A 20,702-nucleotide genomic window follows, 5' to 3' on the forward strand; every position below is an offset into this window, starting at 1 on the left:
CAGACGGGAGGAAGGGCAGGATGTGCCACTTTGGGGGTATGAGCGTGGAAGAGCGACCTTTTCCCAGTGCGAGGTGTCTTTGTCCCTGTGGCGCCGCATCTCTTTGGACGGGTAGTGTGCCGGGGATGCTGCCCTGTTTTGCTTCGCAGGAAGGCAGCGAGCCTGCCAGGGAGAGAGCACTTGCCTCCCTGAAGCGTCTTCGCGGGCGCTGCCGCACTCTCCGGCGTCCGGGTCTGTGGGAGCATCGCCCACCCCAAAGTTCGGTCCCCGCCCCTCACCCTTTGCCCCCAGCTTGGATCCCCATGGGTGCAAGCGGGTCTGGGGACAGACAGGCTCAACCGGAGGATAAGAGTGGGGGCTCGACCCCAAACGAGAGGCTCCGCAGGGTGCTCCCAACCCTGCCGGCCCCTCCGCTGCCTTCTTTACCTGCCCCCCCGGCTCCGCCTCGGGAGTGGCGTGACCTTAATCCGAAACGACCTTGAGAGGCAGCGGCAGCGGGGCGTGCGGGGCCGGGGGCGCCCCGCGGGGGCGGGGGACCGGGGCCGGGGCCGGGGCCGGGGCCGGGGGAGGGCTCGCTGCCCGGGCGCTGCCGAGGGGCGGGCAGCCCCGGCTCCGTGCGGCTGCGGCGGCGGGGCACCGGCGGAGCGCAGCGGCAACGGAAAGCGGGTACGGAGCGGCAACGGAGAACGGGTACGGAGCGGCAACGGAAAGCGGCAACGGAGAACGGGTACGGAGCGGCAACAGAAAGCGGTAACGGAGAACGGGTAAGGAGCGGGCCTCCTGCGGAGGGAAGGGGGCGACGGTGGGAGCGGGACTGCGACCTCCAGGTTCTGGGAGCCCCTCTCTCGGGCTGCCGTGCCCCGGAGCGGCTGCACGGTCGGGGCGGCGCGGGACAGAAGTGCCGGCGATTTTGTCTCCTTTGACATAAGGTGTGATTTGTCCCCTGAGCTCCAAATTCCTTGGGATTTGCCGCCCCATCCCGCAGCCCCTTGTCTGTTCCCCTTCTGCCCCCGTCAGCTGGCGGCTGAGCAAAGCTCTCGGCTGCAAAGCAAGGGCAGTTTATACGCGCACCGGGACAGCGAGGTGCGGGGGTGCCTGAAGGGGAGTGAGGGGTCATCCTTCCCTGTTCTGGCACGCTCACCCGTACGGTGGCATTTTATTGTGCCGGGCTGCTCTGCACTGGAGCTGCTGGGGACCATTCACACTCACTGTCCCTCCAGCTCTGCTGGGGCCTGTCACCACCGGGAGAGACGCTGCGATGGCTCAGAGTGTGCTGGGGTAGTTGGGGCTGTTCCGGCAGCAGGCAGCTGCTCTGCGGGAAACTCTCGGGTTGGGTTTCTCCATACCCTGGCTCTCCTCCCGCTTGGCTCAACAATGTAATTCAGACTGGGGCAAGGGGGCCTGCATGGGGCCAGGCTGTGAGGGGCTCACGGCATCCCTCACACAACAGGAGAGACAAGAGCAGACGTGTCCTTGCATCCACATGCTCTTCCTTGTGCTTTCTCGTGGTTCCTTGGATTGGAAGGGGGCATCCTTTCTTTGCTGCCCTTATGGGGAAGGCACTGCTCCATGGTTGGGACTGGCAATGCTTGGGCTGTGCTGGGAGCCTGGAAGGGCTGGCACTGGGGGAGGAACTTAGCTCCAAACTCTCAGTGTGGTTAATGGGCCTACAAGCTGCCCCTTTGCATGCTGCCACCTTGTACACATGCATGGCAGGGTGCCAAGAGGACGATAGAACTGTTGGTGGCACTGAGCCCATCTTTGTCCTAGTTCAGCATGTCTCCCTGCGTCTCCAGTTCTGGTGCCACCCCAGCTTCCCTAAGACATGCCCATCTCCCTCATCTGCTGTGGCACAGGGGCTGCAGAGCTGGTGAGCACCTGGAGCTGGGGCCCTGTGAAGTGTCTGTGCCAGGCTGGGTGCTGCTGGAAAGCAGGAGAGTGCTGGCAGATGTGGGACTGGGGTTGTCCCCCCTGGTTCCCTGAGGGCCATGGGGTGCAGGGGCTGAGAGCACACTGTGGAGGGTGGATGTGGGGCACTCCTGGAGCTGTGCTAGCCAGCATCAGGGCATTGATTCTGAAGGGCACAAGAGGAAGACAGGGCTGCCCCCCATTTTTGGGTGCAGGCACTCCAAGTCCTGGGCCACTGGGTCAGTGCTCTGTGGGTTGAATGTGGGGGGATACAGGCCCTGCAGCAAGTCCTTGCAGTCTGAGCCTTGCAAGAAGGACCAGTGTTGGGAAAGCACAGCCCCAGCACTGGGCACACTACTGGAAGGCATTTGGGATGGCACCCCAGCTACTCCATGTCTCCAGCAACATGTGAGGTCTCCAAGGGTGGACAGACAATCCCTGTGTGCCCTGGGGACAGTCAAATAGCCATGACTAGGGTGTCTCACAAGAGCAGAGTCACAGCCTGGGCAGTGCTGTTCTGCCCTGCTGAGCCACACGGAGCAGGGGGTGGCTGCTGTCTGGCCTGAGAGCCCACAGGGGTCTGGCAGCTGGGCTTGGCAGCTGCCCGCACGCTGACAGCACCGGCTATTCCCAGCCCTGTGTGACCTGTGCCTGTGCTGAGTCAGGGACCCAGGGCACAGCTGCCACCCCTGCACCCTGGCACAGAGCCCTTTGCTCCCAGGGACCCGGGGTCCCCTCCTGCACCCAAACCCCAGCCCACCAGCTGCGGCATCCGCTCCTCCAGGGCCCAGCTCCAGCACCTGGGTGACAGGCACATCCAGTGATTTGTCAGCATAATTAAAGTCTCAACAGCCTAATCAAAGTCTCATTGTCCAGTAGTATTTATAGACACACTCACTGCCATGTGCTCCTGTACAGCTGCCGGTGCAGTCACTGCCTGGGGTGCTGCTATTCCCTGGGCAGAAGAAGCTGTAGGAGCTGAGGGTCATTGCTCTGTGTTCTCTTCCTTGCTATCACAGCTGTGCTTTTCCTTTACTTTCAAATTTACTGATTGGGGTTGTTTCCTAGGTGGTGGGGGTGTTCTTGGGCACTGCCAGAGCAGTTTTTCCTGGTTTCAGGTGCTGCTTCTTACCTGGGAGCAGCAGCCTGGGAGCAGCAGGGCTTCAGTACCCGCTGGGCTGTGGGGCGTCAGTGCTGGCAAGTTTTTCTGTTTTCCACCAACACCTTTTGAGCTCCGGCTTCCCGGTAACACAGATTAATATTTCATGAGTGTGGCGGTGTGAACTCGACACTTAAGGAATGCAATGACCCAGCAGGAGACAGACACAGGTGCGCTCAGACGCGGGCAGGGGCGCACACACCTCGCACACACGAGGGTATGGCTGGAGCCCACTCGGTGGGACCTGGGCACAGCACGAGGGTCTGACCTTGCTTCCCCCAGCCACCTTCTCTCTTCCCTCCCCAGCAGCTGCCAGCGTGGAGAAGGCAGAGCCATGGCATCACTGCTGTGCAACGCCCGTGAGTGCCCCAGCGGAGGAGGGGTGCAGGGCAGGGCATTGGGCCATCTGGATTTACGCCGAGGCAAATCTGGCTTCTGGGTTGAGCTCACCATGCTGTGCTCAGAAGCATCCCTACCCCACTGTGGCCATTGGGATTTGGGCTTGGAAGCACCAAGGGTGGATGGAAAGGGTTGATGGGGAATTACCCTGTGCACCTCCTGTGGTGGAAGGGAGTTTGTTTCTGGTTCATCCCTCCTCCCTCACGGATTGAGGGACCATGTGTGACCCCAGAGGTGAGAGGAAGCCAAGTACAGGGCACAGTGCCTGGATACCCCCACCCTCAGTGATGCAGCCCATGCTGCCCCCAGGCATCCAGCTCACAGACACGCTGGAGCAGATGCAGCAGGGGACTCTGATGCGCAAAGTCAAGTCCAAGAGCTGGAAGAAGCAACGTTACTTCAAGCTGCAGGAAGACTGCATGACCATCTGGTACCAGTCCAAGAGGACAGGCAAAACTGAGTCTGCCTGTGAGTACCAGCTGTTGTGTGTTATCAGTAGGTTTCAGAGTAAACAGGGGATGTGAAGGTTTGGAGATTCTTGGGCCATGCTTGCTAAAGGTGCTGGGGGATTGAAGAAAGGCTCTGCATGCATGTGTGATCTCTTCTCACCCACACCTCTCCATGAAACATCCTGCCCACAGCAGGACCCGTGGGTCAAAAGGGCTGGGTAGGAATTGCAGCGGATACAAATGGAACCTCTGGAATGCCAGGGCAGGAGTAAGCAGACAGAGGGGCAGATGGATAACTGGCTGACTTGATAGTTCAGCAGTTAATGGATAGATAACTAGCTCAGGGGATGGATGGATGGATGGATGGATGGATGGATGGATGGATGGATGGATGGATGGAGTGGAAGAAGGAATGACTGGAGGATGTCTGCGGGCGGTGCCCCTTGCCCTGTGGTCCTTGTCTCCTGCAGACAGGCCTGCCCTCCCTCTGCCCCAGTCTCCATCAGCGATGTGGAGACGGTGCGGGAAGGGCACCAGTCGGAGGTGCTGCAGAGCGTGGCTGAGGAGTTCCCCCCCGAGCGCTGCTTCACCATCGTCTTCTACGGCCGTCGCGGCAACCTGGACCTCGTGGCTGGCTCGGCAGAGGAGGCACAGTGCTGGATACAGGGCCTGCGTCAGCTCATCGAGGTGGCCACCACCATGGACCAAAGGGAGAAGATAGACCAATATCCTTCCTGAGAGCACCACTCTGCCCCCACACCCAGTGCTGATCATCCCCCAGACCCTGTGTTTTCAGCCTTACCCCAGCGTGTAGCTGTTGTGGGTCTCACCATCTGCACCAATGCAGGGCACAGGAAAAGGAAAAGATGCCCTCTGATACTACCCAGCCCCTTTTCTCATAGCCAAGGTCCTTTCCCTTAACATTTGCCCTGGTTTCCCGCACATGGATTCGTGACTGGTTCCAGAAAGCTGACAAGAATAAGGATGGACGCATGAACTTCAAGGAGGTGCAGCGTCTCCTGAAGATGATGAATGTGGACATGAACGAGGATCATGCCCTGAGGCTCTTCCAGGTAAGCCCTGCACCTGAGAGCCTGGGGGGATTGGAGAGGGACTGGAGGGGCTGGAACAAGCTGTACAACACCTCCTTGCAAAGGGATCTGGTCACTTTCCATCCATCCATCCATCCATCCATCCATCCATCCATCCATCCATCCATCCATCCATCCATCCATCCATTTGTTCAGCCAACTACCTGTTTACCCAAACAAACACCAATTTGCTCATTTATTTGTTAAACTAACACTCTCTTCCTTCCTCCCATTCATTTGTCCATCCAGCTGTTTATCTGTCTACCCAGCTAACCAGCCCTCTGCTTTCTTATCCCTCCCTCCCATCCGTCCATCAGTCCACCCTACCAGCCTCCATCTGCCCATTCATCCATTCCCCACTGATCAATGCCTGCCACTAGCACTGGTGTGGGGTCTCTGTGCCCTCTCTTTGGGGTGGGAGAATCCTCCCACAGCCACTTTGGTGGCTAGGACACCTTGCTGTGTCCCATCTGGATGCTGAGTGAGCCCCCTTGCAAACAGGATGCTGACAAGTCAGAGTCGGGGACGCTGGAAGGGGAGGAATTTGTGCTCTTCTACAAGGCTCTCACGCAGCGTGAGGAGGTGCAGAGCCTCTTCCAGGAATACTCTGAGGATGGAAAGAAGCTGACACTGCTGGAGCTGACGGATTTCCTGCGGGAGGAGCAGCTGGAGGATGAGGGCACAGAGGAGCTGGCCATGGAGCTCATTGACAAGTATGAGCCATCGGAGACAGGTGAGAGCTGGCTCAGACATCAGCTGTGCTCTGCTTGGGGGCAAGGAGGGGTCACAGACTCACAGTCCCGTGGCAGAAACATTCCCAGCCCCGTCCTGGTGTGAATGGAAGACTCACCAAGGTGTGATCTGGGTGCAGTTCCCCTTTATTTGGTCTGTTCCTGGACCATTTTGGTGTAGAAGGTTGACCACCCATGGTGTGCAAGCCCCAGCTTTGGGATCCACTGCTCACCTTTCCAAAGTTACTGCTCTGCTGCGCCTTTCTGTGCCCCGGACTCTGGCAGCAGCTGTGGCCATCAGTTTAGGGATTCTGGGAGCCTCCAGCAGCCCTGTTTGCCCCCATTCTGCCTCTTCCATGTCCCTGGTGTTGCTGAACCTCTCTCCTCCTGTGCCTGCAGCCCGGAGCCGCCATGTGCTGAGTGCTGATGGGTTCCTCATGTACCTCTGCTCCCTGGAGGGCTCCATCTTCAACCCCCAGCACCGGGGGCTGTGGCAGGACATGAGCCAGCCCCTCTGCCACTACTTCATCTCCTCCTCCCACAACACCTACCTGATAGAGGATCAGCTCCGGGGCCACAGCAGCATCGAGGGCTACATCAGGTAAAGGGACTGCTCCCTTCCAGCTCCCTTCCAACACCCTCCCGCTCCAGTGTCATGTCCTGAGCAGGGTGAACCCCAGAAGCTCCTTTGCTCCTCTGCAGTCCAGCACTCCTCTGGCCGTGCCCTGCACGCAGCAGCATCCCCACCCTTGGTGGGTGTCCCCGGTCCCTCAGGGGTGACACCCACAGGCAGAGGGGAGGGCAGGGAGCGGGTGCCCTGGATGAGTGCAGGGTTCCAGGGGTGACCACCCACCCGCAGGGCTCTGAAACGAGGCTGCCGGTGCCTGGAGGTGGATTGCTGGGACGGGCCAAACGGGGAGCCCATGGTGTACCACGGCCACACCTTCACCTCCAAGATCCCCTTCCGGGAGGTGGTGAGCACCCTGGGGAAGTACGCCTTCAAGGTAAGGCCCCTGCCCCGGCTGCTGGGGGTCCTGGGTGGGTGAGGGTACACGGCAGTGGTGGGGCAGCGGTGCTGAGGCTCACACACCTGCTGATGCAGCAGGACTGCTCACACTGCGGGGAGGAGGGTGGTGGCTGTGTCCCTTTCCGGGGGATAGCACTGGGGGGTCTGACCTACAGCCTGCACTGTGCAGTGCCAGGGGATGGGGGCTCCTGTTGGGGGTGCAGGGGTGAGATGGGATGTGGGGGATACTGGGGGATTGGAGGGGTATGAAGGTCTCAGAGGAGACACGAACACAAGGGGCTCCGTCCTGGCACTGATCATACCTGGATGAAGCCCTTGTGAGAGCTCACCAGCCCCACCAAGGCTTATTTCCAGGTGTGCATGTTGCTCCTCAGACCTCGGACTACCCAGTGATCCTGTCCCTAGAAAACCACTGCAGCATGGAGCAGCAGGAGGTCCTGGTCCAGCAGCTCAAGGACATCCTGGGGGAACAGCTCCTCACCGCTACCATCGATGGGCATGTCCCCTCCCAGCTCCCATCCCCAGAGGTATGGACAGAGCACAGCTGTGCAGGGCATCTCTGTCCTGCCCGAGAGTGCGGCCAGGAGGTGGATCTGCTGTTCAGAGAATAGGCCAACCTGTTCCAGCATTGTCCTGCTCCACTGGAGCATTTGAGGACACTGGGGGAGGGTACTGTGTCCTCATGGTCACAGAAGTGCCAAGACTGTCCCCAGGGTTGTCTCCCCAAGTCCTGCAGAATCAGACCAAGTCCTGCAGAATCAGACAGTGGGGCAAAACTCTCCTACTCCATTCCCTTCTGAGTGCTGAAGGGACTGGTCTTGCTGGCCTCCAGCAGTGCAGGATCCAGGCCACAAGGCCCATGGAGGCACTGGGTAGCTCAAGGTGCTTCTCTATCCCCAACCCCACAGGAGCTGAAGCACAAGATCTTGCTGAAGGGCAAGAAGATTGGGCGGCTGGAGGACACCCTGGACGGGCCAGGGGATGAGGCTCCTGATGTGTCTGACGATGACAATGGGGCAGAGGCAGAGGAGGAGAGGCGGAGGGCAAAGGTAAGTGGCCCAGGCTGGGGACCACTGGGAGAGCTGAGTCCCTGGACACAGCTATGAGCTGTGGTGACATCTTACTGCATGGAGGAGACAGAGACTGCAGGGACATCACCAGGCAGGGAGGACAGCCTTTTCTGCCCCTGGCCATGCCAGCACTCTCTTTGTTGTGGTGGCAACATATTGGAGGTCCCCTGCTTGCTCTATTTCTGGCAAGAAGACTGCTCATAGTGGGGATGCTGCCACCCATCAGCATACTCCTGGCTTCTCTTACCTGCCCTGGCTCTACAGCCCCTGCCCTGGGTGAGTGCTGGTGGATGGTGCTCCCATCAGGAGGGACCCAACCTGGCTCTGCCTTGCAGAAGGACAAGGAGACCTTGGCACAAGCATTGTCTGACTGTGTCATCTACTGCAAGAGCGTGCCCTTCCGGGGCTTCCAGGAGGCCCGCAGCCATTCCCGGCCCTCGGAGATCTCCTCCCTCTCTGAAGCCAAGGCCAGGAAGCTCATCCGGGATGAAGGTGAGATCGGGGGGCTGCAGTGGCACCAGGTGACTGGGACAGAGTAGAGGGAGCTGATGGCTTCCTCATGGGGTGGTGCAAAAGCCTCCTGAAACTGGGGTTCCCTTCCTGTCTGGGAGAAACAGGGTCCAGTGGGGCTGTACTGTGGGGTTTGGCTCTGGTAGGTGATGAGGTTATTGGCTTAGAAAACAAGGCAGCACACCTGGATTCCTGAGCAGGGAGAGGGATGAGAATCGGTGGGTGGGTGGATAGACATATAGATAGATAGATAGATAGATAGATAGATAGATAGATAGATAGATAGATAGATAGATAGATAGATAGATAGATAGATGGATAGATAGATGGATAGATGGATGGACAGTACATGTGGGTGACTGTACAGGCCAGAGAACGACCCCACAAGTGGGCCTCCTGCTCTATCCCTAGGAAATGAGTTTGTTCGCCACAATGCCTGGCAGCTGACACGCATCTACCCCAGTGGGATGAGGGCTGACTCCTCCAACTACAGCCCCCAGGAGATGTGGAATGTGGGGTGCCAGATCGGTATGGCCGGGGTGGAGCAGGGCTGTGGGCTGGGGAGATGCCCTGGGTCCTGTGCTAGTGCCATCTACAACCCCATCTGGAGCCAGGTCGGGTTGCCAGCTCTTGCACTGCTCTGGGGGTGTTAAAGCATTATCACCTTATTCCCCTATGCAACTCCACATCTCTCTGGCTGTGGGGACAGGCTGGTTTTCAGCCCAAAGCAGAGTGTGGTATCTCCAAGCTGTTCTGAACCCTTCTCCCTGCCACCTCCCTCCAGTGGCCTTGAACTTCCAGACAGCTGGCATGGAGATGGACCTGTGTGACGGGCTCTTCAGCCAGAATGGCTGCTGTGGCTACGTGCTCAAACCACCCTTCATGAGGGACAAGGAGACTCTCTTCAACCCCAGTGACCCCAGCAGCCGGGAAGGCCCCGGCCCCATCACCCTGACAATCCAGGTACAGAGGTGTGGAGGGACCCTGGGGAAACTGTGACAGTGTCCTGGGGTTCTGTTGGTCCCAGACAGATGGGGACACTGTTGGGCAGTGTGCTGGAGCTCAGGAGGCTCACGAAAGACAGATTTGGCCTTGCAGGTAATCAGTGGGCAGCAGCTGCCCAAAGTGGCCAACAGCAAGGAGGGAGCCATCATTGACCCACTGGTGCGTGTGGAGATCTACGGGGTCCCCGCGGACCAGGCGCACCAGGAGACCAAGTACATTGAGAACAATGGTGAGACCCCCAGCAGCACCATGGCCCCTGCTGTGCCCCTGCTGTCCTTCCCTCTCTCAGCACCAGCTCTCTCTTCCCAGGCTTTAACCCCCGCTGGGATGAGACACTGCAGTTTCAGCTCCACGTGCCCGAGCTGGCCCTCATTCGCTTTGTGGTGGAGGATTATGACAAGACTTCCAGGAATGATTTTGTGGGTCAGTTCACCCTAGCATTTGCCAACATCAAACCTGGTGAGTGGCTCCTGCTCAGTGGTTTTGGGCACCCAGAACAGCCCCGCAAGCATATGTGGGGCTCAGCTGGGTACTAGAGAGGAGGGTGGGATTCCAGTTAGCCAGAACCTTGCTGTCCTTCCTGCAGGATATCGGCACATCCATCTCCTCTCAAAGGATGGCACCAGCATCCCACCCTCTTCGCTCTTTGTCCACATCCGCATCACTGAGCCACCTGGCCCTGAGCAGGATTGAGCTCATGGGGTGAGCAGCACCCAGATGGAAGCCATAGAACTAGCTCCAAGCAGCTGGGGCCACAGAGACAACCAACTTGCCCTCTTGTTGACCTGTCTCTGCAATCCCTGTGTCATTGTTGCTGCTGTGATTCCCTTTGCAGTAGCCTCCGAGGGCTGAGAAAAAGCACTGACCTCCCCTTTGCAGGTTCAGGATGCTGCTGCCCATGCATGAGTGTGGGGTCTGTGCCAGTGCAGCTCCCTGCACCCTCCACAGGCACCCTGCCCTGGCCCATGGTCAGAGCTTGACTGTGGGGAGGAGGAGAGATGGTGTGTGGCCCAGCTCTGCTGCAGGGGCTGGTCCCCTCCCAGTCAGGGGAGCGAGGCTGGAGCTGAGCAAACCCCAGGGCTGGGCACAGCTGGGAGTGGAGTTGGTCCTCACTGTCCCCTAACCCTGCAGAGCCCGTTGGCCCCTACAACCCAAATTAACCCTTATCCCATCCTTTCTCTGTAAGCAACTTAATAAATTGTTCAGTGACAAACAGGTTCAGGTCTGGGTGCAGTGATGCTGGGGAGAGATGGGGAGCTGAGCTTGGGTTTGTGCTCCTTCCCTGTGGGCACATGGCCCACTGTTCACACAGGGGTTCCAAGCAGCACAAAGAAACAGAACTGAGCAATTCCTTTTATACAGTTGTGTATTTTACAACCCATATACATATATGCCTGTATATACACACACAAACATCTCTGCAGCAGGCCTGTGCCACCAGCACTTTAGAGCAGTTGAGATGGAGCCTCACTGTGCTGTGCCATCCTTCTCTGCAGGGCACTCTCCTCCTTGCTCCATCCTGGGGGGCCCCTTGGCCTGGCTCTCCCTCTGCACGCTGTGGAGGTGGACGGTGTGTGTGCTGGGGTCCTTTCCCACCCCCTGGCTAGGGTCAACAGCCCTGTGCTCAGGGTGATGCCGCTGGATGTGTTTGATGACCTGGAACTTCTGCTTGGCCTTGTAGGGGCAGTAGCGGCAGAAGAAGGGGTGCTCGTTGGTGTGCGTCAGGTAGTGGTGGCGCAGGCCAGCTGCCCAGCGGAAAGCGCGCCCGCAGGCGTTGCACACATAGGGCTTCTCCTCGCTGTGCTTCTTCAGGTGGGTCTTGAGGAGAAAGCGAGTCTTGAAGGCCTTGCCACACTGCTCGCAGATGAAGGAACGGGCCTCCTGGTGCCGCGTCTCCTTGTGCACCCGCAGGGCGTCCGCGCGGTTGGTGCAGTACTCGCACTCATCGCACCGGTATGGCTTCAGGCCTGAGGCAACAGGGAAGGAAGGGGATGGCACCGGGATGGGGGCACCGTGCTCTCCAGTGCATGGGTCTCACCATCCCCGTGACAGAGCATCAGTCCCCAGGGACTCCCCCCTACATCCCATTTTAGCAGGCACACCAAGATCCCCATTTCCAAGGCACCAAATAGTGCCACCCACATTTCCCTCCCACCTGAGAGCACTGCCCCCACCCCATTAACACAGGATAATGTGCTGCCCCCTAAATGTCCTCCTCTGTCTCTAGCTGGGCCACTGGCAGAAAAGAAGCATGGAGCAGCCCCAACACCCTCCCCAGTGCTCAACAGCTTGTCCTCAGTGGACAGCACTCACCCGTGTGCTTTGTCATGTGGTACTTGAGCTGGTTCACCCACTTGCATTTGTAGCCGCAGTCAGGGCAGAGGTATTTCCTCTCCTCCTTGTGGATCCGCATGTGATACTGGGCAGGAGGACAGGGTCAGGATGAGACCATGGCCCCGGCCCTGGGGATGTGCAGGGCTTTGGGGTGGCAGTGAGAGGCTCAAAGACAGCTCAGACATGTCCAGCTGCATGGGGCAAGGAGGACTGTGTGCTTGCTTGGCAGGCTATGGGCAAGGGGGATCCACACCAGAGTCAGGATGAGATTCCTGTACTGCTGAGCTGCTCTGTCCCAGCCCATGGATGGCACAGGCTTTGCTTCCCAGTTTGATATGAAAGGCAGAGTCAAATTAAAAGCCCAGCCCAACAGAGCTGAGCACATTGCACAGCCTGTCCCAGGTGGCCCCAGGAGACTCCAGCTCAGCCTGGCCATTAAAAAAGTCAATACTTCTTTTAGCAAAACCAGACTACTTCTCCCTCCATTACCCTGTGCCTCCATCACCCACGCATTTCCTGTTCTAGAAAAAGCCCTTTACCATGCATCAGGATGCTAATCACCTACAGCAATGAGGGCAGGGGCACACTCTGCTTCCAAGAAGGAGGTTTCCCTGCACCCTCTCTAACTGGCACCACAGAGTATGCTGAAGCCAGCCAGCAGCCAAACTTGGCTTTCAGTAGTGCAAGGCTGCACCCAGAGATGTCAGCAAGAAAAGAAGTGAATTTAGACTGCTGCCACCTTCTTGCTTTGTTAAAAGTCTCCCTTACCCTTAAACTCCAACAGCAGAGAAGAAATGTATTGCACTGACAATGACTTTTATCTGCTTGACTCCTATTTCTGTTCAGCATGAGCCACTGAACACTGAGGATGAAACCTCCCCTTAGGAACTTCTTCCCCAAACCCCTGTGGCTGGATGCCCCTCAAGCAATGCAAATGCAAGCAGAGCTCTTACCTTGAGACGTGAGGGGTCAGCACAGGCATATTTACAGAGATGGCACTTGTAGGGCTTCTCACCAGTGTGGATGCGGATGTGCCACGTGATCTTTTGCCTGTTCTTGGTGGTGTACTCACAGTCTGAGCACTTGTACACGCGGGTGCCCCCATGGCCCTTCATGTGCTGGTCAAACACAAGCTGGTGCTGGCAGGCAAAGTCACAGAAAGGGCAGTGCAGGGGTTTGTCCTGGGGGGCAGTCGGCTCGTGGCTCTCCATGTAATGCCGCACCAGCTGCTGCCGCTCCTTGGCTGCAAAGCTGCACAGCTCACAGCGGTGGCTGAAATGCTGCGTCTTGTGCTCCTCCAGTGCCTCCCGGGTGGCGAAGGTCTCCTTGCAGGTGCCGCACTCCAGGTGTGGGTGCTGCTTCTGCACGTGGCACTTGAGCGTGGCCTCACTGTGACACACGAAGTCACAGCGTGGGCAGCTGTAGGAAACCTTCTCCTCGTGCCGGCGCAGGACATGCTGCTTGAGGGCCGTCTCAGAACTGAAGCGAGCCTCACAGCGGGAGCAGCCGAAGTTGAGCTCGCCGTGGTGGCAGCTGTTGACGTGGCGGGTGATGTCATTCTGCAGGTAGCTGCTGTAGTCGCAGAGCGGGCAGAAATGGGTGGGCGTCTTCTCGTGCACGCGCAGGCGGTGGATGCGCAGCTTGGAGTTGGTGCCGAAGGTCTGGCTGCAGATGCCGCAGGCGATGCGCCCCACGCCGGTGTGCAGGGACTGGTGGGCCTCCAGGCGGTAGCGGCGCGTGGTGCTGAACTCGCAGTAGCGGCACTTGTGCGGCTTCACGCCCTCGTGCTTGATGCGGACGTGCTGCCGCAGGCACCGGGCCTGCTTGCAGGTGAACTCGCACTGGCAGCACTGCAGCTGCGGCCGCTTGCTGTAATGCTTGCGGTGCAGCCTGCGGTGCAGCCGCAGGGCTTTGGCCACCTTGGAGGTGAAGGGGCAGGAGGAGCAGCGAAACTCACCCAGGGTTACGCAGCCCCTCTTCTTGTGCGTCTTCATGGCCCTTTCCTGGTGGCAGGTGAAGGGGCAGGTGGGGCAGGAGAAACGCCTCCTCTTGGGCAGTGTGGATTTTGGTGGGGCTGCATCCAGTGGGAGCTCACTGGTCTGGTCTTTCTCAACACTGAGTGCGTCCCCCTCAGGCAGTTCAGTCCTTTGGGTTTCATCCTCAGGATGCATGATGTGCTTTTCAGCACAATGGCTCTTGAGGGCCCGCTGGGAACGGAAGGTTTCAGGGCACTGGGAACACCAGAACTGCTCCAGGTTCCGGCAGCCATCCTCCACATGGGAGGTGATGGTGGTGATACGGGAACACACAAAGGAGCAGGCATTGCAGTGCAGCTTCCCTCCCTCCAGTCGGTATTTCTCTGAGGGTTTCCCAGACTGGGAGGCACCAGTGGCTCCACCTGGCTCAGTCCCATCTCCTTGCTGGGGAGGCTCTTCTGCCACCTCTGTGCTGCCACCCAGCAGGGATTTCTCAGAGGCATGACAGCCTGATGTCTGTGCCCCAGCCAAAGGAATGCCTGCTGCTTGTGTTTTATCAGATAGCAGTTCAGCTTCCCAAGGGCTCTCAGCATGCCCAGACTCCTCTGAGCCTCCCTTCTCACTCCCTGCTGTTTCTGTACCATTATCACCAGGCTGGTCGGCAGGTTGGCACAGTCCAGGTGCCTCCTGATTGGTAGGTTTGAGGACCTTGTTGTTCTTCAGGAGAACAGGGCACTTCTTTAGGAGGTGGGTGTTGAGTCCCCTCTGCTGCTTAAAGCTGGCCCCACACTCACGGCACACGAGGGGGGCCCGGCGGCTCTGGCAGCTGGCTTTGGAGTGCAGGGACATGGATTTCTCCTTCCGTGTGATGTACGAGCACTTCTCACACTTAAAGACCTGGCTCTCTGACTGCACCACCAGCATCTGCACCCTGCCCTCCAGCACCAGTGTCTCTGCCTGCTCTTTGTCCTGCTTTCGCAGAGCCTTCAGCACTGACTCCGAGCCACTCCTGGCATTGTCACCAGAGGTGGGCGCATCCTCTGGGACAGGCAGGTGGCCCTGTTCAGGTGTCTTCAGCATGCTGAGCCAGGCCTCTGGCAGCTTGGCTTGGCTGGTCTCACTCTCCTCAGTGTCTGCCACGACCTTGTGGTCTGAGCATGACCCCTCAAGGTGGCCCATGTCCTCCTTTAGGGTGTCTTTTCCCTGGTTGTCTCCTGCCTCTACACTGACCTTCACCACCTTGTCTTCCTGTACATCTACCTCTTCCTCAAAGTCTGGGATCTCTTCCAGTGTATTGCCACTGTCCTCCAAGCCAAGGCCACCCTGGGAGCCCAGCATCTCATAGGCTGCAGGAGGCTCTTTGCAGGACAGCATTTCCACGCTCTCTGGCTGGGTCACACAGGCTTCTCCAGTCAAGTTCTCCAGGAGAGGGTCAGACGAGACATTCAGTGCCTCCAACTGCAAGGTGCAGCTCTCTGCCACATCTTCAGAAACAGTGATCTCAGTAGAGCCCGTGGCAGCATTTCCTTGCATGCAGTCATCTTCCAGGGCATTGCCAGCAATAGGACAGCTCTGCTCCCCCTCGCCCCTCTCTGCCTTGCTGCTGCTCTCTGGTGGAGCAGCATCCTGCTCAAGGAGGGGCACCATGAACACTTGCTGGTAGCCCTCTTCTCCCTGGCACTCCACCTGGGATGGCTTCTCCTTCATCCACTGCTCCTTGCCAGTGAGGGGGGAACTGGCATCCACATGCAGGGCTGCACCGACCTCATAGCCAAACAGTGCCTCAGATGAGCTGATCTCCAGCTCCTTGCTGGCATAATTTTCCAGCCAGTCCTTGTCACCAGGAACGTAGCCATGAATCTTGCGCTTATGGAAGAAGAGGCTGGTGTTACTGAAAGTGCAGTACGAACAGAGGGCACAGCGAAACTCCTTCTGCTTGGTGTGCTTGCAGTTCTCATGGTTCAGCAGTGCCTGCTTGTACTTGGTCTGGTAGGTGCAGTACTGGCACTGGAAGACGGGAACCTGGTAGTTCTGCGAGTGCTTGGCCTGCATGTGCTTCTGCAGCTCGTACTTGCGCTTGCAGGCGAAGCCGCACACCTCGCAGATCAGGCTTTTGCCCTGGTGCCGCAGCTTGTGGCTGCTCAGCTGGTCAGCACGGTGACAGCGGTACGAGCACTGGTTACACTGGTACCTGCAGGGACAAGCACAATCTGTCAGGCAGCACGAGGCATTGGGGCAGGCTGAGCTTCATCAGGCACGCTGAGCTCTCCTTCCCCATCCCAGACAAACAGGGAAGGGGTACTGTTTGGTTTGCCAGATCTGACCTTTGCCATCCAGACAGCTCTAACCACAGGCAATTCCTCCCTGCTGCAGCCCCTGGCACAGCTGGTGCTTTACACCCCCAGCCTGGGACTGGAGATAGATTCCCTGTATTCCATACAGTGACTATATCAGACACGCACACTCTCACACGTGCATGCCAACAGCACTTCTAGCATCCCTGGAGGCAGACCAGACCCAGATGGTGATAATTTGGCAGTCCTGAATAGGCCTTGACCCACAAACACCAATAGATCAACAAACCCAAGCTCAGAGTTGCACCTCTGAGGTAATACACCTCCTTGGCAGCACAGAGACACCAAAAACAGCTTTGCCTCCACACCACCATGCTGTAAGTTCAAAACCCAAATTTCTTATGTACCAGAAAGGGCAAGGCAGGCATGAGAAAGACTGGCACACAGTGCAGCCAGAAGTAGACCCCTGGAGCAGGATTTGGGGAGCTCTGACCATGCTGCCAGGGCAGTGGAGCAGGGGTCTTACCGGAGATCTCCTGTGTGCTTACGCATGTGGACGTTCAGGTAGTGCTTCCACTTGGTGATGTACCCACACTCGGTGCACATGAAGTTCTTGTCGTTGGAGTGGGTCAGCATGTGCTTGGACAGGTAGCTCACATCCCGGCACGTGAAGTCGCAGAGCTCACATTTGTGAGGTTTCTCTCCTACATGCAACAAACAAATGCCTTCAGCATGACAGCCAGATAAAGCAACATGGCAGGGAAACAGCTCAGCAGGGAGCATGCAACAACTTCAGGCAAGTGATCCTGAGCTGGCAAAGCTGGTGGTGGGACCCAGGAAACCTGACCCAGCCCTCCCTGCCCACCCAGAGGCAGGACAAGACACCTTCCCCATCCCAGCTCAGCTTCTGGGACCCCTACAGGGGACACCCACCAGTGTGCAACAGCATGTGCCGGATGAGCACCCGCTTGTGCGCTGTGGCGAAGGCACACTCAGTGCACTTGTGGATCTTCTCATTGGCGTGCATCTTGCCCACATGGTCGTGAAACTCCACAGGGTTGAAAGTGGCATAGGGGCAGAAACTGCACTGGAGCTGCTCGCTGCCCGGGTGGCCCTGCTTCTTGTGCTTGCGGAAAACGTGCTTGTTGGAGCAGATGAAGTCACACTGCTGGCAGTGGAAGGCGTAGTGGGTTTTCCGGTGAGCCTCCATGGCCTCAGCCGTGCCAAAGAGCAGCGAGCAGGCGTGGTACTTGCACTCCACGGCCTTGATGCCATGAGCATCCTTGAGGTGACGGACAAACTCCTTACGGTCCTCTGCACAGTAGCTGCAGTCCCCGTGGAAGCAGCTCAGCCTCTTGGGTTCAGTTTTGTGAGTCTTCAAGTGCTCCTTGAGGGCCTGGCTGAGCCGAAACTTCTCCTCACAGACGGGGCAGGAGTAAACATCGGAGTAGAAGTTGGAGATGTCCTCGTGCATGCTGGCCATGTGGCGGTTGAGAGCGTTCTTCTCCACGGAGCTGTAGTGGCAGAGTGGGCAGCGATGAGCCTTCTCGCCTGTCTCCCGCATCATGTGGATTTTCAGCTTGCTTTTGCTGGTGAAGTACTTGTGGCAGTTGGGGCACTGCAGGCTGGGGTCAGGGAAGTGCAGGTGGAGATGCTCTACCAGGTGGGTCCGCTTTTTGAAGCACCGCTTGCATTCGGGGCACATGTGGGTTTTGTAGAGGTACTCGGAGCCTTCTGCAACATCCCCTGGGGGAACAAAGGAGGGGGAGCAGTTAATAGGGAAAAGATGGAGAGTGCAGGCAGATGTTCTGTCCCTGATCCAGTTGTGCCAGGATGAGGGTTTATACACATGTGCAGTCACACAGCCACCACCTACTCAGAAGGACTGTCCCCAGCCCAAGCCACCACCACACTTCAGGTGAGTTCTTTCCAACTCACACTGGCAAAGCACAGCCTACATCAGGCCTGCCCACATGCCCCTGGTCCCCAAAGCCAGGCAGACCTCTGCCTAAACCTGGCAGCACGCATGAACAGGAAGAGACATATTTGCTTGGGCAGAGGTTGGAGGAACAAGTGCACTGGTACATGCAGGAGATGTGAGGTCACCCATCAACCTAGGCCGCATTTCCCTGCCCGCCCTGAGGATGTGGTGCTTGTTCACAAAGCCTGAGCAGCTCCTGGTAAGGCCCTGCATCCTACCTTTGAAGTGCTGTGCCTGTGGCACTCCAACTTTTTTGGGAGCTGCCTTCCCATCCTCTTTGGCCTCGGCTTCACAGAGGCTCTCACCATCCTCCTCTGGTGATTCATCCCCACTGCTGTCCGAGTCCTCTTCTCCAGCTGATGCTTTCTGTCCCTTCAAGGAGCTGTCCCCAGTACCTGCAGGCTTTGCTGGCCTGGCTTCTGCTGTGCTGGCTTTCCAGCCAGGGTGGCAATCACCTGGCTCCTCCTGTCCTTCTGATGCTGCTTCAGTGGGGAAAGATGAAGATCATCATGTTCCATGCAAGAGGAAGCCACCCTCACACACCCACACACATGCAGGAAAACCACCTGGCTAAGATGGAGGGCACAAACTGTGCTGCAGGGAGGCACAAATGCAAGGTTCCCAGCTCTCCACTTCTCCAGCTGTAACTGGGATGCACAGACACAGCCAGCCTCTGTAGCACCCACAGGCCCCAGCCCCCCACCCAGCCATACCCGATGGCAGGATGCAGCACTTGTCAAGGCTGTGGGGGTCGCCTGTTGTGGGCATCTCAGAAGGGGACTCTGTGGTGTGACCCTTCCGGTGCTGCCAGAAGAGCTTGGCATTGGCTGTGATGAAGTCGCAGTGGGAGCAGTGGAAGGGGAAGTGTGTCCGGTGGTGCTGCTCCATGGCCTGGCGGCTGGGGAAGAGCAGCGGGCAGGCGCGGCAGGCGCAGGACACGGGGGAGGCCCCATGCAGGTGGCGCAAGTGAGCGCGCAGTTGCTTGCGGTCCTCCGTGGTGAACCGGCAGCCCCGCTCGGGACAGGGCAGGGCTCCCGACGGGGCACGATGCGTCTTGAAGTGCTCCTTGAGCTGGCCAGGCTGCAAAAACGCCTCCTGGCAGATGGGGCACAGCAGGCACTCGGGAGCAGAGCCCTCCTGTGTGCTGGCTCCGGGCAGCTCTGAGCCCCTGGGATCACTCTGGCTCTCGCTGGCAGAAGCCAAGAGTGCCCCTGGGAGTTCCAGGTGCTCTTGGGGGGGCAGCAGCAGGCACTGGTGCTGGGACAGCAGGGAGGCTTCTGAGAAGCTCTGGCCACACCTCTCACAGAAGTACAGCTCCACCACTTTGACCAGAACCTCTGCAGAGAGCAAGAGATGAACGTTAGAAGGAGCTTTTTCCAGGCCCAGAGCTTGGGACTGGTCGTTCAGTTCCAGCTCAGGACAAGGAAAACATATCCCTCTTGCCACAAATTACATTTTGGGAACCAGATCTCCCATAAGAGGCTAAATACCACTACCCAGGTGGTCACGATAACCAGCTCTGTCCCTTTGCACCTTTGAAGCATGCAGAGATGAGAGGCTGGCTTGGCCTCATTCTTGTTAGGATGTCCAGTGCCCACACTGAACCCACGTGGGAAGCATGCTGGGGGGTAGCAGTTCAGGTGGAGATCTCTGCCTGGTCCCTACCGACAGCCTGGAGCCACCCCCTCATGCAGCATGCAGCTCCCACAGCCACTCTCCCCATCCACACACCCAGCTGGTGCCAGGTCTGTGCTCAATGGTGGCACCAGACTCATGATGCAGGGTCAGAGACCTGAGGGCACCTGGGACAGGGACCCTGGCCAGACCTCTCTAGCTCTGCTGACTTCAGTGGGGCCCATTCTGCACTCCCTGCACCCCGTACCTGTGGCACTGGCCGCGTTGCTCAGTGTCACATTGCCAGCCACTGCCTCGATGAATATTTCCACATTGCTTCCTTCAGCGTGAGCCCCTTCCCCCGGCATCGATGCCTCTGCCAGCAGCAACTCCTGGCTGGCAGCCAGCGGGGGTGTCCCGGCCAGACCAGCGCTGGCCACACCAGGGCTTCCCACGGCTCCCACCTCTCCCGGTGTGGGCAGGAGCAGCTCCGAGCACAGGGTCTCCATCTCCCTGCTGGCAGCCTCTGATACAGTCACTGCTGCGCTAATTGCCGCCGGGCACTGCCTTGGCACTGGGCTGGATGACCTCTCAACCTGAAACAGAAGAAAGCACTTCAAATGAGGGACATCTCAGAGCCCAAAAGGATTTTGGGGAGCAGCCAGTCTCGAGGCAGGGTATTTCAATGCTGGGTGCCCCAAGCAGGCTGCTGGCAAGCCCTCTGTCACAGGGTAGACAGAGTGCAAGGACACCTGTACGTTCTGCCCGAGCCCAACACACAGGGCTTGCTCCCTGGCTCCAGCTGGGCCGGCCCCCGAGCCCACCCTCAGCGCCATGCCCAGCCTGCAGCCCGCAGGTGCCCCGGGAGTCCCGCCGGGCCAGGCTCCCCCCAGCCCTTCGCCTGTCACCCCGGCACCCCCAGCCCTTCATCCCGGGCTGTTCCCGGCCCTCCCAGCCCCTCAGTCCTCACCGCGAGCTGTCCGCGGGTGCCCCAGCCTCTGGCCCCTTACCCGGGGCTGTCACCGAAGTGCCCTCAGCCCGGGCTGTCCCCGCCGCCCCGGGCCCCCCTGCCCCGGCACATCTCGGTGGTGGTGCCGGCCGGCGGAGCGCCGCCCTTTGTGCCCGTCGCGCAGCCGCTCTGCCCGGCCCGGCCG

General features: G+C 58.7%; 2 protein-coding genes across 13 annotated transcripts; one reads left to right on the forward strand and one right to left on the reverse strand.

The window, feature by feature from the left end:
• Window positions 1-609: 609 nt before the first annotated feature.
• On the forward strand, window positions 610-10,564 carry PLCD4 (phospholipase C delta 4). Of its 10 annotated transcripts, none has more exons than XM_063161890.1 (17): window positions 617-764; window positions 3,374-3,426; window positions 3,776-3,934; window positions 4,412-4,640; window positions 4,859-4,988; window positions 5,508-5,739; window positions 6,137-6,338; window positions 6,597-6,741; window positions 7,139-7,291; window positions 7,673-7,813; window positions 8,170-8,326; window positions 8,756-8,872; window positions 9,129-9,307; window positions 9,443-9,578; window positions 9,659-9,808; window positions 9,936-10,051; window positions 10,185-10,564. In XM_063161890.1, exons 2-16 carry the CDS (start codon window positions 3,402-3,404, stop codon window positions 10,040-10,042), a joined length of 2,262 nt encoding a protein of 753 aa, XP_063017960.1. In that variant the 5' UTR covers window positions 617-764; window positions 3,374-3,401; the 3' UTR covers window positions 10,043-10,051; window positions 10,185-10,564. The 10 variants fall into 10 exon arrangements, with proteins under 10 accessions (XP_063017963.1, XP_063017955.1, XP_063017960.1 ...); XM_063161891.1 differs by having other exon boundaries at window positions 10,229-10,564; XM_063161887.1 differs by adding an exon at window positions 3,163-3,237 and having other exon boundaries at window positions 625-764; window positions 9,936-10,564.
• Window positions 10,565-10,697: 133 nt separating this feature from the next.
• On the reverse strand, window positions 10,698-20,660 carry ZNF142 (zinc finger protein 142). Of its 3 annotated transcripts, none has more exons than XM_063161896.1 (9): window positions 20,559-20,660; window positions 19,817-20,144; window positions 18,648-19,271; window positions 18,153-18,416; window positions 16,887-17,699; window positions 16,480-16,657; window positions 12,637-15,850; window positions 11,663-11,768; window positions 10,698-11,316 (listed from the first exon to the last, which is right to left on the reverse strand). In XM_063161896.1, exons 2-9 carry the CDS (start codon window positions 20,055-20,057, stop codon window positions 10,817-10,819), a joined length of 5,940 nt encoding a protein of 1,979 aa, XP_063017966.1. In that variant the 5' UTR covers window positions 20,058-20,144; window positions 20,559-20,660; the 3' UTR covers window positions 10,698-10,816. The 3 variants fall into 3 exon arrangements, with proteins under 3 accessions (XP_063017966.1, XP_063017967.1, XP_063017965.1); XM_063161897.1 differs by having other exon boundaries at window positions 18,153-18,413; window positions 20,519-20,647; XM_063161895.1 differs by having other exon boundaries at window positions 20,519-20,647.
• Window positions 20,661-20,702: the final 42 nt, after the last annotated feature.

This window comes from Melospiza melodia, chromosome 8 (genome assembly GCF_035770615.1).
Source record: "Melospiza melodia melodia isolate bMelMel2 chromosome 8, bMelMel2.pri, whole genome shotgun sequence".
In the NCBI taxonomy this organism is placed as follows: domain Eukaryota; kingdom Metazoa; phylum Chordata; class Aves; order Passeriformes; family Passerellidae; genus Melospiza; species Melospiza melodia.